At 32.6% G+C, this 16,866-nt stretch overlaps 1 protein-coding gene and 1 pseudogene across 2 annotated transcripts; one reads left to right on the top strand and one right to left on the bottom strand.

The window, feature by feature from the left end:
• Positions 1-8,347: 8,347 nt before the first annotated feature.
• Positions 8,348-12,852, top strand: LOC107911843 (phenylacetaldehyde reductase-like; annotated as a pseudogene).
• A 6-nt stretch (positions 12,853-12,858) lies between these two features.
• LOC107911842 (cation/H(+) antiporter 2) lies at positions 12,859-15,891 on the bottom strand. 2 transcript variants are annotated; one of them, XM_041080864.1, is made up of 3 exons: positions 15,481-15,891; positions 14,382-15,368; positions 12,859-14,269 (listed from the first exon to the last, which is right to left on the bottom strand). In XM_041080864.1, the coding sequence occupies exons 1-3, from the start codon at positions 15,643-15,645 to the stop codon at positions 13,061-13,063; spliced, it is 2,361 nt and encodes a 786-aa protein (XP_040936798.1). In that variant the 5' UTR covers positions 15,646-15,891; the 3' UTR covers positions 12,859-13,060. The 2 variants fall into 2 exon arrangements, with proteins under 2 accessions (XP_040936798.1, XP_040936799.1); XM_041080865.1 differs by having other exon boundaries at positions 15,565-15,891.
• Positions 15,892-16,866: the final 975 nt, after the last annotated feature.

The raw sequence follows: 16,866 nt of genomic DNA, 5'->3' as shown, positions 1-16,866 counted from the left end.
AATGACAGTCCCTGGAACGTATTCCCACATTACGGCTATCCAGCCCTGAAGTTCGTTATACGATGCATCCCAATCTCCGTACAAATGATCCATGACCATTTGTTTAACCAACCATGCCTTCCAATATGAAACTTTGTATTGGAATCGTTCTTGCATTTTAGCTGTCAACACTGATACAAGAATGGTAGGCATGTCTTTAACCATGGGCAGGATGCAGTTGCAAATAGTTTTTAAATCAAGATTGCGGTGGTCCTGCGCTATACGTGCAGAAGTGCATATATAAGGTCCAATATATTTCTGTATCTCCCACTATTGGGACATTAGGATAAATGTAGCTAATACTCGCCACTTGCACCCATTTGTCAACCTCCAACATATATTATCGGTTTAGAGTCAACCACTTTACAGTCGATCGACACATTCATATTATACCGCTTAATAGCAACGACGCAGTCGTCTTTGCTTGTGAATCTTTGACTCATTAATAACTCTTTCAATTCGAGATCCACCAATATCAGGTGAACAGGTATTATGTCCAGGTACTCAGGGAATTTGGAAGCATGCACCGTATCGGGATCGACGATCAACATGCGGGCCCCAAGATTATTGCGTATGATGATTTCATAACTCAGGTTTTTAACGAAAGGGGCATCATTTACATCCGCACTTTCGTCGTCGATATCATCCAGGATATCATCTACGTCGTGGTCACTAAACTCTTCACATTCGTGATCAGAACGACCATTATTATTGAGTTTATCTTCACCATGCACATTGGTTTCAATAACAACTGGATGTATCTATAAAAGAACATGGTATGGATTTTCGACCCATGTTGATGTGACTCCACCACTGTATTGGTCTGAACATCCAATGTTGAGATCGATGTCAAAACTGTACACAGACAATCTCCTATCTATAAATGCTCTGGGAATGTAACACCTTAAACCCGTATCCGTCGTCGAGACAGGGTTACGGAGTATTACTGGACTTATAACTCAATCAATCAACATTTCATGTACATTTCTCATTCAAATAAAAAACCATTTATAGACATTCATATAATCCTTAATACGAGCCCTCGAGGCTCAAAATAATCATTAAAAATAGTTCGGGGCTAAACTGAGTACACAAGAAATTTTTCACAAAATTACAAAATTTTTCTTAGGTGCAACGGTTACACGCCCGTGTGGCCAGGCCGTGTGGGCATTTGATGTGAGGCACACAGCCATGTCCCAGCTTGTGTCCATACCCTTGTAACTCTCTGAATTGAGTCACACGGCCAACCATACGCCTGTGTGCTAGGCCGGGTGAACAATTAAGTTTTCACAATTTGGTGTAGAGGTCACACGGCCAATCCACACGCCCGTATGCTAGGCCGTGTATTGCATACGATTGAGACACACTCATGTCTTTGCCAGTGTGAAACTACCTAAGCATTTTGTTTCTCAATTTTTAAGGATACAGGTAACATAAGGCCAATCCACACGCCCGTGCGCATGGCCGTGTGTCACATAGGGCTAAGACACACGCTTGTGTCTCTGCCCGCGTGGACATAAATAGGATATTTTTCAAGCCATATTTCTCACCCAAAAAGACACCAACCTAAACTCAACATTATGCATATAACCAAGATATAATAGGCATTCAAACTAACACAACATCAAGCTTAAAACATGTAACATCATTACATAAAACCATTGAATTTGCTAAATGCATATCCTACATATATCATTCATATCCAATTCATTTAAGCAACATCACTTTCAATATGGTATAATATATCAACCAAGTATTTACAATCATATACACTTACCAAACTAATACTCTAGAGTTCACTAAACAAAAGGGACACTATAATTAAATATGCATCCTAGGTACATTCCAAAACACAAAAAGAAAACATCACCAACATCGAGTACGAGATTCCTGCAGGATACCGAGTCCAATTATACTATTTATCTAACCAGCAACATGTAAATCAATTTATCATTAATAGGTTCCATTTATTAGCTAAACACAATTTCAATCTCCATTAATATGGATTTCTAACTTAGCCAAATAAGATTTCGATTCTCTCGATAATTCAAGTAACTTTATCGTGATATCGGTTAACGATGTGGCAACCGGTGCCTAATGGTAAACCGCAAAGAAAGTTGCCCCCAGTGGTAGCTGGATTAACCGACAGAAATGAAGGCGAGCCCAGCTCTAGTTAGATAAAACAACAATATTTGCACCCAGTGCTAGTCGGATATACCAACGATAATAATTGTAAGCCCAGCTCTAGTTGGATAACCCTGTTAGAATTAAGTGACCCAAATTCTTATTTAAATAAGATACGATAGAAAATAAAATAAAAGTAAAATTCATATAGAACTAGACTTCTTTTATTTTATTTTAGAATAAGGTTTTTTAAACCTTATTAAACTCCATCTATTTTATATTGATCAGGATAAGGTGTTTCAATCCTACTAGAATATGGCTTTACAAGCCTATAAATAGACATAGTCTATTCCTCTTGTATTGATTCAATTTTTCGACATAGTGAATTTTCTTCTCCTCTGCCCGTGATTTTTTCCCGAAAGGGTTTCCACGTAAAATTTGTGTGTTCTTTATTTTTATTTTATTTTATTTTATTTTTTCTCAAACCCAACAATATTTGCATCCAGTACTAGTTGGATATACCGACGATAATAATTGTGAGCCCAACTCTAGTTGGATAAACCAACAATATTTGCACCCAGTGCTAGTCGGATATACTGACGATAATAATTGTGAGCCCAGCTCTAGTTGGATAAACCAAAAGTATTTGCACCCAGTGCTAGTCGGATATACCGACGATAATAATTGTTTACTTCTACAATTTTATCATTTATTTTCCTTACATTTATTCTATAATATGTATACAAATTGTGTCATGAGTAATTTGGCATTACTTAAATTAAATAATAATTAGAAATAAAATTAAGTTCAAGTCTACGAACTTACCTTAACAAAACAGTCGTAATAATGAGGTCGCTAGCTACTCCATTTCTTTCGTTTTTCCACAATTCATGTCTAGTTGATTCGTTCCTTATCCAAAGTTCATAATTTCTTTATGAACCCCAAAATCCTAAATTTAATAAAATCATACTTTGCTAAATTTATTTACAGCATTTAACTAATTTCTAGTCATTGCTAATCAATTTCATATCACAAAATAATCTATATATACTTAATGAACTTAGTAAATAAGTCCCAATTTTTCCAACACAGAATAATCCATTAAAACAGTCCCTATACTTCACCAAATTAACAATTTAGGCTATGTTATTTCAAATTTATAATCTTTTAGTCCCTAGGAATTATTATCAATAAAACCACCACTCAATATGACCAATTTAATCTACAAAATACACTACTAAACGCAACCTAAAAAGAGTTGCAAATTCGCACTGTTAAATAAAAAAGTAAGAATTAATATAGGAAAAGTACACAACCATTATAAAGACTTTTTAATATAATGAGTTGATTGCGGTTGTAATAGGCCAATTATGTCCTGGCCCTATTCACAATAAAAATAATAAATAAACAAAAAATTCCAGATATTAAAACAGTCCATTAACAGTTCAGCCCATTAATTAAACCCAAACCCAATACAAGCCCAAATAAAATAAACCTAGCCCCAAAATTACATCGGCCCAAAATATTTTAAACTGAAACCCTAGGGTTTCTGCTTCTTGTGCCGCAGCCAAGCCCCTACCTCTAGCGCAGTACGGCCTCCTGGCGCCACAGCCAGTACACAGCCCCGTACGCTAGTACACAGCCCCGTACACGCGCCACGCATACCCCGTACCTGCAAGAAGAGACAAACGCAACAGCAAATACAAAAAATAGAAAAAAATTGTATTTTTCTTGATTTTTCATCGGCTATAAAGCCCAAGACAGAAGGAATGTATTTTTTGACACACGCAATATAAACATATTGAAAAAAAAGGGCAATTTCTTGAGAAGGTGATCTCCGTTTTCGATATTCTGTTATTTATTTCCTTCGATTTTTCATCATTTACATTCAAAAAGAAAAGAAAAGGGTGATAATACATTGCGTTTAGGCCATCGGTCGTCCTTTGCTTCATCGAAATCGGAGTTTTAAGGGGAATTTCGAGGCTACAAAGTAGTCCTTTGTAGCCTAAGGATGCTGGTCGCCGTTCGTGGTAGCGGCTTGGTGTTTGAGGGAAAGGGTCTAGGGTTTGCTGGTGAAGAGGGAATGAGGCTAGGGTTTGGTTCGATCGAATGGCTTGGTTTTGGCCTTTATAAGGGACTAAGAACGACGCTATTTTGAGCCTGATTCAGTGGCTCCAAAACGACGTCGTATTGATTAAACCCAACCCGATCCGATCCTCTACCCCCTGGGATCCGCGCGTTTCTGCGGAGAGGGGGAATTGAGGGTAAGGCCCTCCCTTTTCGCGCTATCATCCAATTAGGCCCTGTCCACATTTTCTCTACTTTTTTCAATTTATCCCTGGGATTTGGCGTTATTGCAACTTAACCTACGTTTAAACGCAGCGCTTTGGAAGCTAGTATATTTCCAGCTTTAGTCCCTTGGCATTTACGCGTACTGTGCGTTAGCCCTCCGTTTAACTTCAAAATTTATAAATTATCCCTTTTCATTTTAATTTTATTTCAATTAGGTTTTTGTTTATATGATTCATTATTTTTTAGGAGATTCATTTAATATTTTTTTTATGTGTCAAAACTTTTAATAATTTTTATTTTTGTTTAAATAAATCATTATTTTGAAATCTTTATTTTATTTTACATTATGTGTAAAATTTTATTTAAATATTCATATTGAGCTTGCTATTTGAAATACTTATTATTTTAAAATTCATTTAATGTTCTTATATATGTGTTTTTTTTAAATAAATTTGCTTTGTTTTTATTTGTATGGTTATTTTGAAGTTGGTTTTATTATATTATTTTTAGCATTTTTGATAATGTTTCGTCTAAATTTTTCCGGATATATTTGTACATATTTTAATGGGTTTTTTTATTTAAAAATATTTATTGTTTTTAAAATTCATTTAATCATGTGTGTAAAGTTATTTGAGAACTTTGTTTTTTTGTGTTTATAAAATTTTTATTTTGAGATTCTTCTTTATATCATATTATTTTAATATTTTATGTAGTATCTCATTTAAATGTTTTTATATATTTGTACACATATAACCAAATTAATTTAATCTTATATGTATTATCATTTCTATGTTATTTTTACATGTGATTGCTTTTAAATTTATATATATATATGTGTGTATATGCTTTCAATCCATTATGTATATAGTATATTTTCTAAAATTCTATTTTATCATGCATTTTGGCTATCCTTTCATGTTTATATATTATTAAATTCACCTTTATTGCATGTATTTTTAAAATGTTTTTAACACCTTGTATATTATTTGATTTAAGATATTTATTCTATAACACTCATTTAAAAGATTACATATATCTCTAGTTTTTTTAAATCCATCAATTCATATATTATACATGACGTGTTTATCATTATTTCAAACTAGTTGTATACCACATTGTTTTCTAATTTTCATTTTATTTTGTATATCTTGTATTGATTATGTTATATTGGGCTATGAATATTATTGTAGCATATTTTTTCGTCCTTGTATTGTCATATCAATTATTCTCTATACATGATTGAAATTGGGTTATATTTTTTAGGTTAGTTATATTTAATTATTTATTTTGTTAGTTGATTAAATAAGATACATTATCCTCATTCATCAAGTATTATATTTTATGTGTATATTATCCCATATCATTGTTTTCCACTTGGTTTACGGGATGTTGTTTTATAAGATCCAAATCTTTAAGATTAATTACTCCATTTTATTTCTAGTCAAATTAATATGTTTTAAGTTGGTTTTATAATTATTCGTTTAAAAATTCTTTAAATCGAAGGCAATGTTCAATGTTTAGGAATTCGGTTAATCGTGCCCTATCGTGCTGGGTTGCAATTTCTCGTTTGTTCAAAATAATCAAATATTCCTTTGGAATCTCACTCATGTTTTAAAAATTCTTTAAAATGAAGATAATGTTTGATATTTGAAAATTCGGGGAATCGTGCCCTATCGTGCTGGGTTGCAATTTCCTGTTTGTTCAAAATAATCGAATATTCCTTTAGAATTTCACTCATGTCTTCTAAATTCTAAAACAAGGTAATGTTCAACGTCTAGAAATTCGAGGAATCGTGCCCTATTGTGCTGGGTTTCAGTTTTTTCGTTGGACTAAATAATTGGGCATCCTTTTGTAATTTTCAACATATAAACTTTTGGAACTCGAAATTTATCGTGTTTTCGAGGGTATAAAGGATCGTGTCCTATCGTGCTAGATGTGATGCTGTATTCCTCTGAAACAAGAGAATTTTGATGACCAACTTGGGCTATTCAAATGTTTATAAAATGAACAACCTTTTAAAAATATTTTTAAATCTTAGACATAAGGACAATATTTAATCGATTTGGTACCAATTTTGGGCGTAGTGAGGGTGCTAATCCTTCCTCACACATAATTGAATCTCGAACCCCTTTTCTCATATTTATGTAGGCCAAAATTGATTTAAATGGAATAAAATATTTTATTAGGTGATCCAATCACACTTAAACAAAAAGGATTGGTGGCGACTCAATTTCCGCTTTCAAAGTCAATCCGCTTTTCCCTAAAAAACAAAAAAAATAATTTCGACAACGGTAAGGATTTACAATATATATAATGCAATATTAAATAATTATGATAATTTATTTATTATTCTTCATTTCAGTTTTATAGGTTGGGTGATTTGAATAAATGTTCACACTTATGTATGTACAAATAAAGATATAAATAAAATAATTAATTGCCGTTGAAAAACACCTTTAAATGAGGATTCGGAAAGGTTAAAATTATTCATTTGGAATAAAGGCAAACATTTCCCGTTAATTATGAAATTTGAGTTTACCATATGATGAATTGTGGTGGAAAATTATATTATAAGAACTGCCATAGAAGTGATTGTTACCCAATTTGCTCCAAAGTTCTTATATATGAATGATTTCTTCTAAAATATGATTGGGAGTTGGAGAATCAATTCAAAAGATGTGATTTTTTGACAATCATATGTGATTTATATCATATGGGGTCGAGCTACAAGTGATTCATATTGATAAAATTTGTCTTTTATTTATTTATGAAATAATGCCAGTTTTGTAATTTCCATTTTTGTCAAATTTGGATGGAAAATGTATGGCCACTATTAGTTAATTAAACAACCAACATTTCTATTGATGTGACATGATTTTTTTTTGGTGATCTTGTTGGAGAATCAACTGTTTTTGTTTTTTCTTTATAACAGTCATTTTGAAAAAAAAGGAAGAAGTTAAAATCGATGTGGCCTCATAAATTTATGCCACCATATTAAAAAGATAATTATATTCCCTATCCTATGGTATTTTGTTCTGTATTTAAAGAGAATTTTAATATTTTTTTAGTATTGACTGAAGCGTTTACAACATTACTTAAAATTATTTTTTTTCAGCGGGAATGATTTCACAGTGATGTGGTAGATTTTAGGGTGGTTCCGCGTGGCACTGGCAGCACCTAATTTTACTGTAGAAAACACCTATTTTTTGTAATTAATCTGTAACATATCTAATTTTTGTAATTAATTTTTTTATTATATTTATAAAAAAACGTACATCTTTTGTCTTAATTTTTTTTTGCGTGAACTACACTAAATATCACTATATTATTAGTAAATTTATGTTTTAGTCAATTAATTTTAAAAAAGTTATAAAACAATCACTAAAAATATGAAAATTTTCATTTAAATCACTAAGTTATTAAAATTATTGTTGTATGACATTCTCTATTTGTACTACTTGCATCAATTGAAAGCTCACATTTTCATTTCTTTCTACAATTCAATTTTTTATTTATTTATGAAATAGCATTAAAAGTCATGAATCTACGAATCAAAATTTAAGCTATTTTTTTCTTTGATCTTCAGCATTAACTATTAGATTGACTTAAATTTAAGGTAAGTTCTTCTAATCATCGACGGGTATTGATCCACTATATCGACCGTTGAATTGCCACTTGGAGCACTCTAGCCAGACTTTTTATAAAGAAACTTAACAAATCAATGACTTAAATAAAAAATTTTTAAATAGTTCAGTGATCATTTTGTAACTTTTTGAAATTAAGTGACTGAAATGTGTAAACTCAACAATATTAGAAAATAAAATTTAAATTTGAAAAACCTTGAATAATTTTCTTATATATAAACACACACACACCCATATATCTCAAAAGGCTTCTCTCCAACGTAACTAATTAAGGGTGTTGGTCTGCTTTGGAGACGGCTCATTCAGATCCTAGCTAACGCCGACGCAACTGCTGATTAGAGATGAATGCAGCAGAGAAGGTGGTATGTGTAACCGGAGCCTCTGGTTACGTAGCTTCATGGCTTGTTAAGCTCTTACTACAACGCGGCTACACTGTTAAAGCCACTGTTCGTGACCCAAGTCTGTAATTTTCTCTTTTTCTTTTACAAGAAAAGAAATTTCCTTGCCCCATCGTTTCAGTTTGACATAAAAAATGGTATGTTTCAACATGCAACAGATGATCCAAAAAAGACACAGCATTTGCTTGCCCTTGAGGGGGCTAAGGAAAGGCTTCATTTGTTGAAAGCAGACTTGTTGGAGGAAGGATGCTTTGACTCTATAGTGGATGGATGCCATGGTGTTTTCCATACAGCCTCCCCTGTCATATTTTCAGCTACCGACCCACAGGTCTATCATCCTTCCGTTTTTATTTTCTGTCTTTTCAGCTCTTAGTTGGATGCGGGAACCTAGATAAGGGAAACAAAACACCAATAATAATTTTACGTAAACACGCATGTAGCTTCTTTGGCCAAAAAAGCCAAATTATAAATCGTTATTGGAGAGAGAACTACGCCTTATGCGAAGAGTGCTTTTTAAAAAACAATTTTTTTTTACGCGCCAACTCTTCTAGTCACACAGTTAAATAGTCTCAAGATTGATTTCTCTTTTAACTATATTTGTACTTTTTATTTCATATTATTTCAAGTATTTTTAATCAATATTTTTAATTAATAAATATATTGTTTTTAATTTTTTAATTTTTAATTTATTTTTTTAATTAATAAATATTTTATTTATATAAATAAAATAATAAATAAATAATTATTAAAAAATTATTATTTCAAATATAATTATTATTTTTATGTGTAAAATATTTTAAATATCATTAAAAAATAGAAAAAATCGTTTTAACTGGTTCAATTAATTTTTAACTTGGTTCAATTATTGTATTGAATTATGAATTAACTGGCTCAACTCTTATCTCAGGACCAATTCTTGGTCAAATTGGTTGGTCTGATCTAATTCTAAAATCACTGGATTTGATCGATGAAATAATTTTCTAATATAAAACTCTCAACAATGGGTTAAAAGCAAATGGTAGCTTTCTAAAATTTGCAATTATATTTTTACTTCATAAATTATTTTGGAATTACTTTTACATTTTTTTATTTTTAATACATATGAATCCCACGTGACACTTTCTAATTGGACAACATTTCAATTGATTTTTTTAAAAATTGTGGACTGAACCGGTTAATAGAATATAACTTTAAGTACCAATTTGAGCAAAAACAAATATAAGTAACAAACGGGAAAAATGATATAGTTGACAAATAATATTTTAATTAACAAATTATATTTTAAACTTATTTTTAATTAATATAATAAATAAATTTTAATGTAAATTCAACACTTATAAAATAATATATTTAATTTTACTTATCTCAGACTTGTAAATTTAAAATATTATTAGATTAGTTGTGACTGACAGTTTGATTTTAATCAATTAATCATTAAAAAGTACATATTATTTTACACCCTTATACATAATTTAAAAGATAATTCATGTTTCGATTTTATTATCTTTACTTAAAATAATAATTTAAATTTGCCACATCATCAAATTTTAAAATTTTAAAGATATAAAATTATTATTATATACTCATCCATAGAGAAATTATTTTATGAACCCTTTAAACCATATAATTCATGTTCCCTTCTCAATTATTTAATTACATTTCAACAACTTTTTCATGTCATTAACACATGGTTTTGATAATTTTTTATCCTGAACCCCAAATCCAAAACCTTGAATTTAGAATCTCAAACCCTAAACCCAAATCATGAGCCCATAATCTTAAACTTTTGAACCTTGAACCCGATCCCTAATCCTGAACTCGTACCTTGAACCCTTGAACATTAAACCATAAACCCAAATCCTTAACCCTTGAACTTAAACCTAAACCTTGAATCTTGAACTCTAAACCCAAAATCCAAACTCAAACTCAAACCCGAACCCAAACCCTAAACCTCAGGGTTCAAGGTAAAATAAATACCAAAATTATATGTTAATGACATGGAAAAATTTGCACAAAAATTATTAATTTTTTTTTAAAAATTAGTTGCGCAAATTTAAAAATATTAACTCATAGAAAAAATGATTAAAATTTGTAAAAAAGAAAAAAGAAAATTCATTTTTTTATAATTTAAAAAAATAATTATTTTAAGTAATTTAATTAAAGTTAAATTAAGTTGGAGAAGATATTAGATATAGGTGAGTGTATAATAATACTTTGTTATCTTTAAAATTTAATGTCGTGACACTATTTTATCGGTGCCTACAAATTATACTTTTTAGGATAATCCTAATATAATTTATTCCCAAATAAAAAAATATTAACTTATGGAAAAAATGATTAAAATTTGTAAAAAAAAAAGAAAATAGGTTTATTTATAATTTAAAAAATTGATTATTTTAAGTAATTGATTTAAAGAGTTAAATTAATAAGTTGGAAAAGATATTAGATATAAATGAGTGTATAATAATATTTTATTCCTAATAAATAAATATATAAAACAACCGATTGAGTCTTAACTCGATTGACATTGACATTGTTGCCAGTGAAGTAGGACGTAGATTTGAACGTGTTTAAGTACATTTATTTTCCTATTTAAGGGTTAGGGTGGGATATGGATAATTTTTAGTAACTTTTATTTATAGGATTTGGTCACCCATATAGGTGTAAGGTAATTTAGCTTTATATTTTTTATTTAATATTAACCTAAACAGAAAAAAGAATTTTTTATTAAAATAATATAAAAAATTTAATTACGAAAATAATATAAGATGTAAATTAATTATGAAAATATATAAAAGATATAAAATGAATTTAAATCATTTTGGTAATTAAATTTTTTTTATTTTAATAAAAAACCTGATAAAAATCTTCATAATTTTGAGAAATATTTTTTGGAAAACAATTTATATGACAAAAAATGTACCTAAATGACACTTACAATATACAATTTTAGGGGAAAGCATGCACGTTTCAGTGGCAGGCTAGAACTTTGGATTCCATCACAACAACAGTAAACTTATGCGCTAGGGAAGGAAAATGAATTTATGAACTGTAGAATGATGGCCACTTTGTTTAGCTTACTATCACTGGATTTACTGCAAACAATTCCAACTTTTCTCATTTTCAGGCAGAACTAATTGATCCAGCAATCAAGGGTACACTGAATGTTCTTAAATCATGTGCCAAAGTTCCTTCCATCGAGAGTTGTCATAACAGCTTCTATCGTCTCAGTTGTATACAATGGAAAACCTTTGACTCCTGATGTGGTGGTCGATGAGACTTGGTTTTCAGATTCACGTTTTTGTGAGAAAAATAAGGTATTGATGTCCACACTTGTTCTATCCCTTTACGATGTCTTGCAAATGAGTAATTATTTACATGGTTTTTCCAGCTTTGGTATGTGGCCTCCAAAACTTTAGCAGAGGAAGCTGCTTGGAGGTTTGCAGAAGAGAACAGGATGGACTTGGTTGTACTTAATCCAGGATTTGTGGTTGGTCCTCTTTTACAGCCATCTCTAAACTGCACTTCAGAGGTGGTTCTAGCCCACACAAGAGGTACTGTTTTTACCCTTTATAGAGTTGTTCATCTGTGCCATTTTTGCTGTAAAAATCTTTTAAAATCTTTTGGATACAGGAGAAAACATTTTTCCGAGTTCAATCTATTGGCTTGTTGATGTTCAAGATGTTGCATATGCACATATTCAAGCATTTGAGATTCCTTCAGCTACTGGCAGATATTGCTTAGTGGAAAGAGTTGTAGAGTTTCCGGAGATTCTGAAGACCTTGAATGAGCTTTATCCTACTTTGGGACTCGAAAGAAAGTAAGCAATTGTGCTATCTTGCTTATTTAATACCAACAATTGCTTGATTGATGATGGAATTGGTGATAAGAGTCATGTTTTCCTTTAATTAATGACAGATGTGAAGAACATGACGACCCTCTTAAGCGTATATACCAGGTGTCCCAGGAGAAAGCAAAAAGTTTGGGTCTCAGCTTCACTCCTTGGGAAAGGAGTCTCCAGGAAACTGTTGAAAGCTTGAAGGAGAAAGGATTCTTAAGCATTTGAATTAATTGTTACTTCATTTTAATGCTCCATGAAAATGTTATTTCTAGTTTATATTTACGATCGTTTGCTGCTGCCGTTTGTTGAATAATTAGCGACTAGAGGACTTGGTTTTAAGCATTTGTGTCTTGGTTCTGTTTTCTTATCAGCTTAAACCAACTTATGTAACGTAAAGACTTTGGCCATTATATATGGTTGATAATGTTAGGTTTGCTGATTTCTAAAAGTGAATAATCATCTTGTTTCCCATTCATAAGAAAAGATAATGACTAACGCAGTCACCATTCACCAACTAGTATCTTAAAATAAAACTTGGATCGTTCTGATATCTTAAACAGTGCCTTTGATTATCTTATTCTGATATCTAACAGTTCAGCTATGACTATTCTATCTGCAGGGCAACTAATCTAGAAATAATTTACATGATTGTTATATGTATGTTTGTATGTACCTGAATTGCCAGTAGCAGCAGCATTTGTAGTGGTAATAGTAACTATTGTCTATGGAGGGATGAGCGCCTCATCTTCCTCGGAGTGCCGGTGTTGTTGGATGACCAAGAGGGAACCATTGAAGTTCATTTCTGAAGATGCCAAGAGATCCCCAACCAACCCAAGCTCTGGACACTCCTCCCAATCACTCATACCAATTGTCAAGGAGCTATTCGCTCTCCCTCCCTTCCCTACTATCACCAGTGAATACATGTTGTCCAATATCCCTCTCAGAGCCACTAATGTCTCTGCCCCATCACTCACGTACTTCTCAATCAAACTGGCTTTACCCTGTGCCACATACCTGTTACAAAAGGTGTCTACAAAGACATTGTCCATCTCGTTCTCCGTTCCGATACTCGATATTGCCATGACCACCTCCTCATCCTTGTGGGATGCATCGCTAATCCACGAATTCTGTATACTTGAATTGGCTTGTATGAAGCGGAAGACCGTCAAACTAACTTGACTATGCATCAAAATTCTCTTGCTACATGCTAAAGCCTCACGATCATCAGGGCCACCAAAGAAAAAGGTTGCTATATTTTGCACAGAGAGAGAGCCATGTGGTTGCTGGAACCCGGTTTGTCCACGATCCAAAAATATACCGACCGAACATGGGGCATGCCGAATAACTTTTTGGTTTATAGTCCGTATGCCCTCCATGCTATTTTCCATTTTCCCGTCAACTCTTTGGTGCTTGTGGAAAGGAAGGACTATAATAGACACACGCAAGTCCACAGCACCATTGCACACATCTTGGTTTATGGTTAAAAATGATGATACAATCTTAGCTTCATGGGCCGGAATTTTGGTCTCTGAAATGAAGGAGTCGAGAGCATTCGTGATCTGTACCACATCATTTCCACCATACTCTTCGTCGTCGCTGTACTGATCACCATCTTCCAGTTGATGGTACATCAATTTGCTTTTCTTTTTCTTGGGAAGCTCCACTAGATGTGCGACGTAAGGATTGAGAGTTGCATTAGGACAACCACTCAATGCTGAGATCAGGCTAAGATAGCCTGAAACATGGCGTGGGATGTATGCACAAGCCAGCATTCGAAGCTCACTCTCTGGATTAAGTATTTCCAGTGTTGTAGGGTAATGAGCACAAAACTCTCCTCTGTTCAACCAAATGGCAACCACTGGTGCTAGGATCAATGTCTTGAGAACTACTACACTCAAAAACAAATCATGAATATCATTTTCCCACAGCATCTGCAACAATTAACCACAGAATGAATGAATGCCACTAAATGCATAGCATGAACAACACTTGTATTAATGATTATAGTAAGGTGGTAGGTAGTAGAGAAATAAGGAACTATACTTTGGGTACTGGAGGAGAATTAATGATTATAAGGTCGTAGTTGCCTTTCATGTTGAGTAAGAAAGAAAGGATTAGAGATTCATTCCTTGGGATCTTGAGGTAATAACAAGCGGCAAGGGTGGCCACAATTTTAGTGCCAGCACTGAGCAGGATGATGAGGACAGTGAGAATAAGAGTTAGTTTATTAAAGATCTTACTTATATTAAACTGGAATCCGGTGTAGCCAAAGTATACGGGAAGAACGAATGTATTTACAGCGTAAGTGAGTTTATGTAGCAATGTCCGACATGTTTTGCCTTCCCTAGGGAACATGAGGCCTGCCAGGAAACAACAGGTTATAGCTGTGTAGCCAGCGGATTCCACAAGCAGTGAGATAGCCAAGAGAATAAATATGATGAGGAAAAGTTCGCTGTTAGTGAGGAATCTATTGTGGCGGTTCCTTTTGTTGAAAAAGAAAGGTAGATAATTGTTGAGAAAGATAAGGAGCACGGTGACAAGAGTAGCAATGATTGCACCCACGAGTCTTATGGTGGAGGAGCAGGCGGTAAGTGTAGCGACAAATGCAACGCAAGACATTTCACTGATGAGGGAAGAATAAATTGCCAAGCGGCCTAAATCAGCATTGTCAAACTTGGATTCTGCAATCATCCGAATGACTACAGGAGACGCTGAATTTGCTAAGACTGTAAAGATAAGAAGGTAGAATGGAAAGCGGCTCTTAGTCACTGTGAAAACCTTGATAAGCAACCACAAGAGAGGTACAGCACAGATGGAGGCCAGGATTATACCCCCTCCTGCCACTATACTTACAACACGAATGTTGCGCTTTAAATATGGAATATCTGTTTCCAAGCCAATAGAGAACATGAATAGCATTCGACATAAGAATGAGAAAAACATATAGTACTCTGCAGAAGATGCCTGGATGAAGAAATCCTCAACTCTGCGTATGCGGGACAACAATGTAGGGCCTACCACAACACCAGCCTGCTTTGTACACAATAACAACAAGAAGACATTCATCCACATTGCTCCAACAACATTCATTATTAACATCATATATACCATGCATAATATAGAAATGATGATTAATGCTCACAAGGAGTTGTGCAAAGGGTCCAGGTTGTCCCAGGGGTTTCAATAGAATGTGAAACATATGAGAAATGACAAGAATGCAGGAGACCTGAAAGATGGTTGTGATCAAAGGGTTAAAATTGTCCACTGATCGACACGTTGCCTTTTCTGCTGCCTCCATCTTTTCCATCTTTCCTATTTTTTTTTTATTTAGAAAAGAACAATTGATGCTGCTTTACCAAGTTGAGAACAGAGCTAGGTAGGCAATTCATCAAATTATCTGCTCTTTTTTTCTTCTTTTCCTTCCAAACCTCGACCTACACCGCACCCCTCTCTCTCACAGTATCCATTGCTTTCTGATGGACGACCTTTCTTCCGGGATATTTGGTCATATAAAAGTGGAGGGATGTTCACTTTTTTTCCTTTTCATGATAAAACAACAAAACCCTTCCATTTACCTTTCTAAAATTTAGTCCATCCCATTTTTTGTTACTTATCCAAAGGATCATCAAGTTCTATGTTATCTGCCAATGCCACGCCATCTGTTATTTTACAACTGTTAGAATCTAAGCACTCGAAAAAAAAAAGAAAAGAAAAAGAAGACCTTAATAGAATAATAAGTACTCAAATTATATATTTTATTTAGGTTAGATATTTAAAAAATTTTAATCGCACAAACTATAATTTTATGAGTATTATGGTTCTAATTAGAGGTATTTATGGTTTAGGTTAAGCCCTAATAAAATTTTAGATCCATTTAAGAAGTTCGAATTCAATCTAGAAAATAAGTTTAAAATTTTGTCCAAATTCAATACTGATAAAATGGCTAAAATCTGAGCCCAACTCGATCTGTCCATTTAATCTCTATGATAATGCTTTGTGCATAATAACCACAAACTTTAATCCACAATAGGTAATACATGTTCGAGCTTGATTGGAATCGTATAGAATCTAAGATTGCAATACATCTAACAATTTAAAAACTATAGAAACTCGAATCATAATATATACACATTAAACAATACGAATTTTTTGAATTGCCTGCCTTTTTAAGTTTGATGCAATTGTAAACCAACTAAAAATCTAATTAAGGTAAGTGCATCTATTAATTAATAGCATAGCTACAGTGATTAAATATATCGTTCTCAGGATGACTTAAAGTACTAGTAATTACCGTCTTTCTATTATTTAACTGATAAATTCGAGAAATTAATCAAAACTAAAATTAATTAAATTAATTAACTACAAATACGACGAATAAAAAATCAAGAAAATAAACAATTAAGAACCAAGAAGCGAAACAATACCCAAGAAAAAATTCACCTAGACTTTATCTGTCTCTATTAATCTAAATTACGCAATTTCTTAACTTAGTATCTTGATCCATAGAAATCTCTAAATTATACTAATA

Source organism: Gossypium hirsutum, chromosome A11 (assembly GCF_007990345.1).
Source record: "Gossypium hirsutum isolate 1008001.06 chromosome A11, Gossypium_hirsutum_v2.1, whole genome shotgun sequence".
NCBI classification, from domain to species: domain Eukaryota; kingdom Viridiplantae; phylum Streptophyta; class Magnoliopsida; order Malvales; family Malvaceae; genus Gossypium; species Gossypium hirsutum.
Note: the sequence above shows the minus strand (reverse complement) of the source record. Positions and strands in the feature narration are given on the sequence as shown.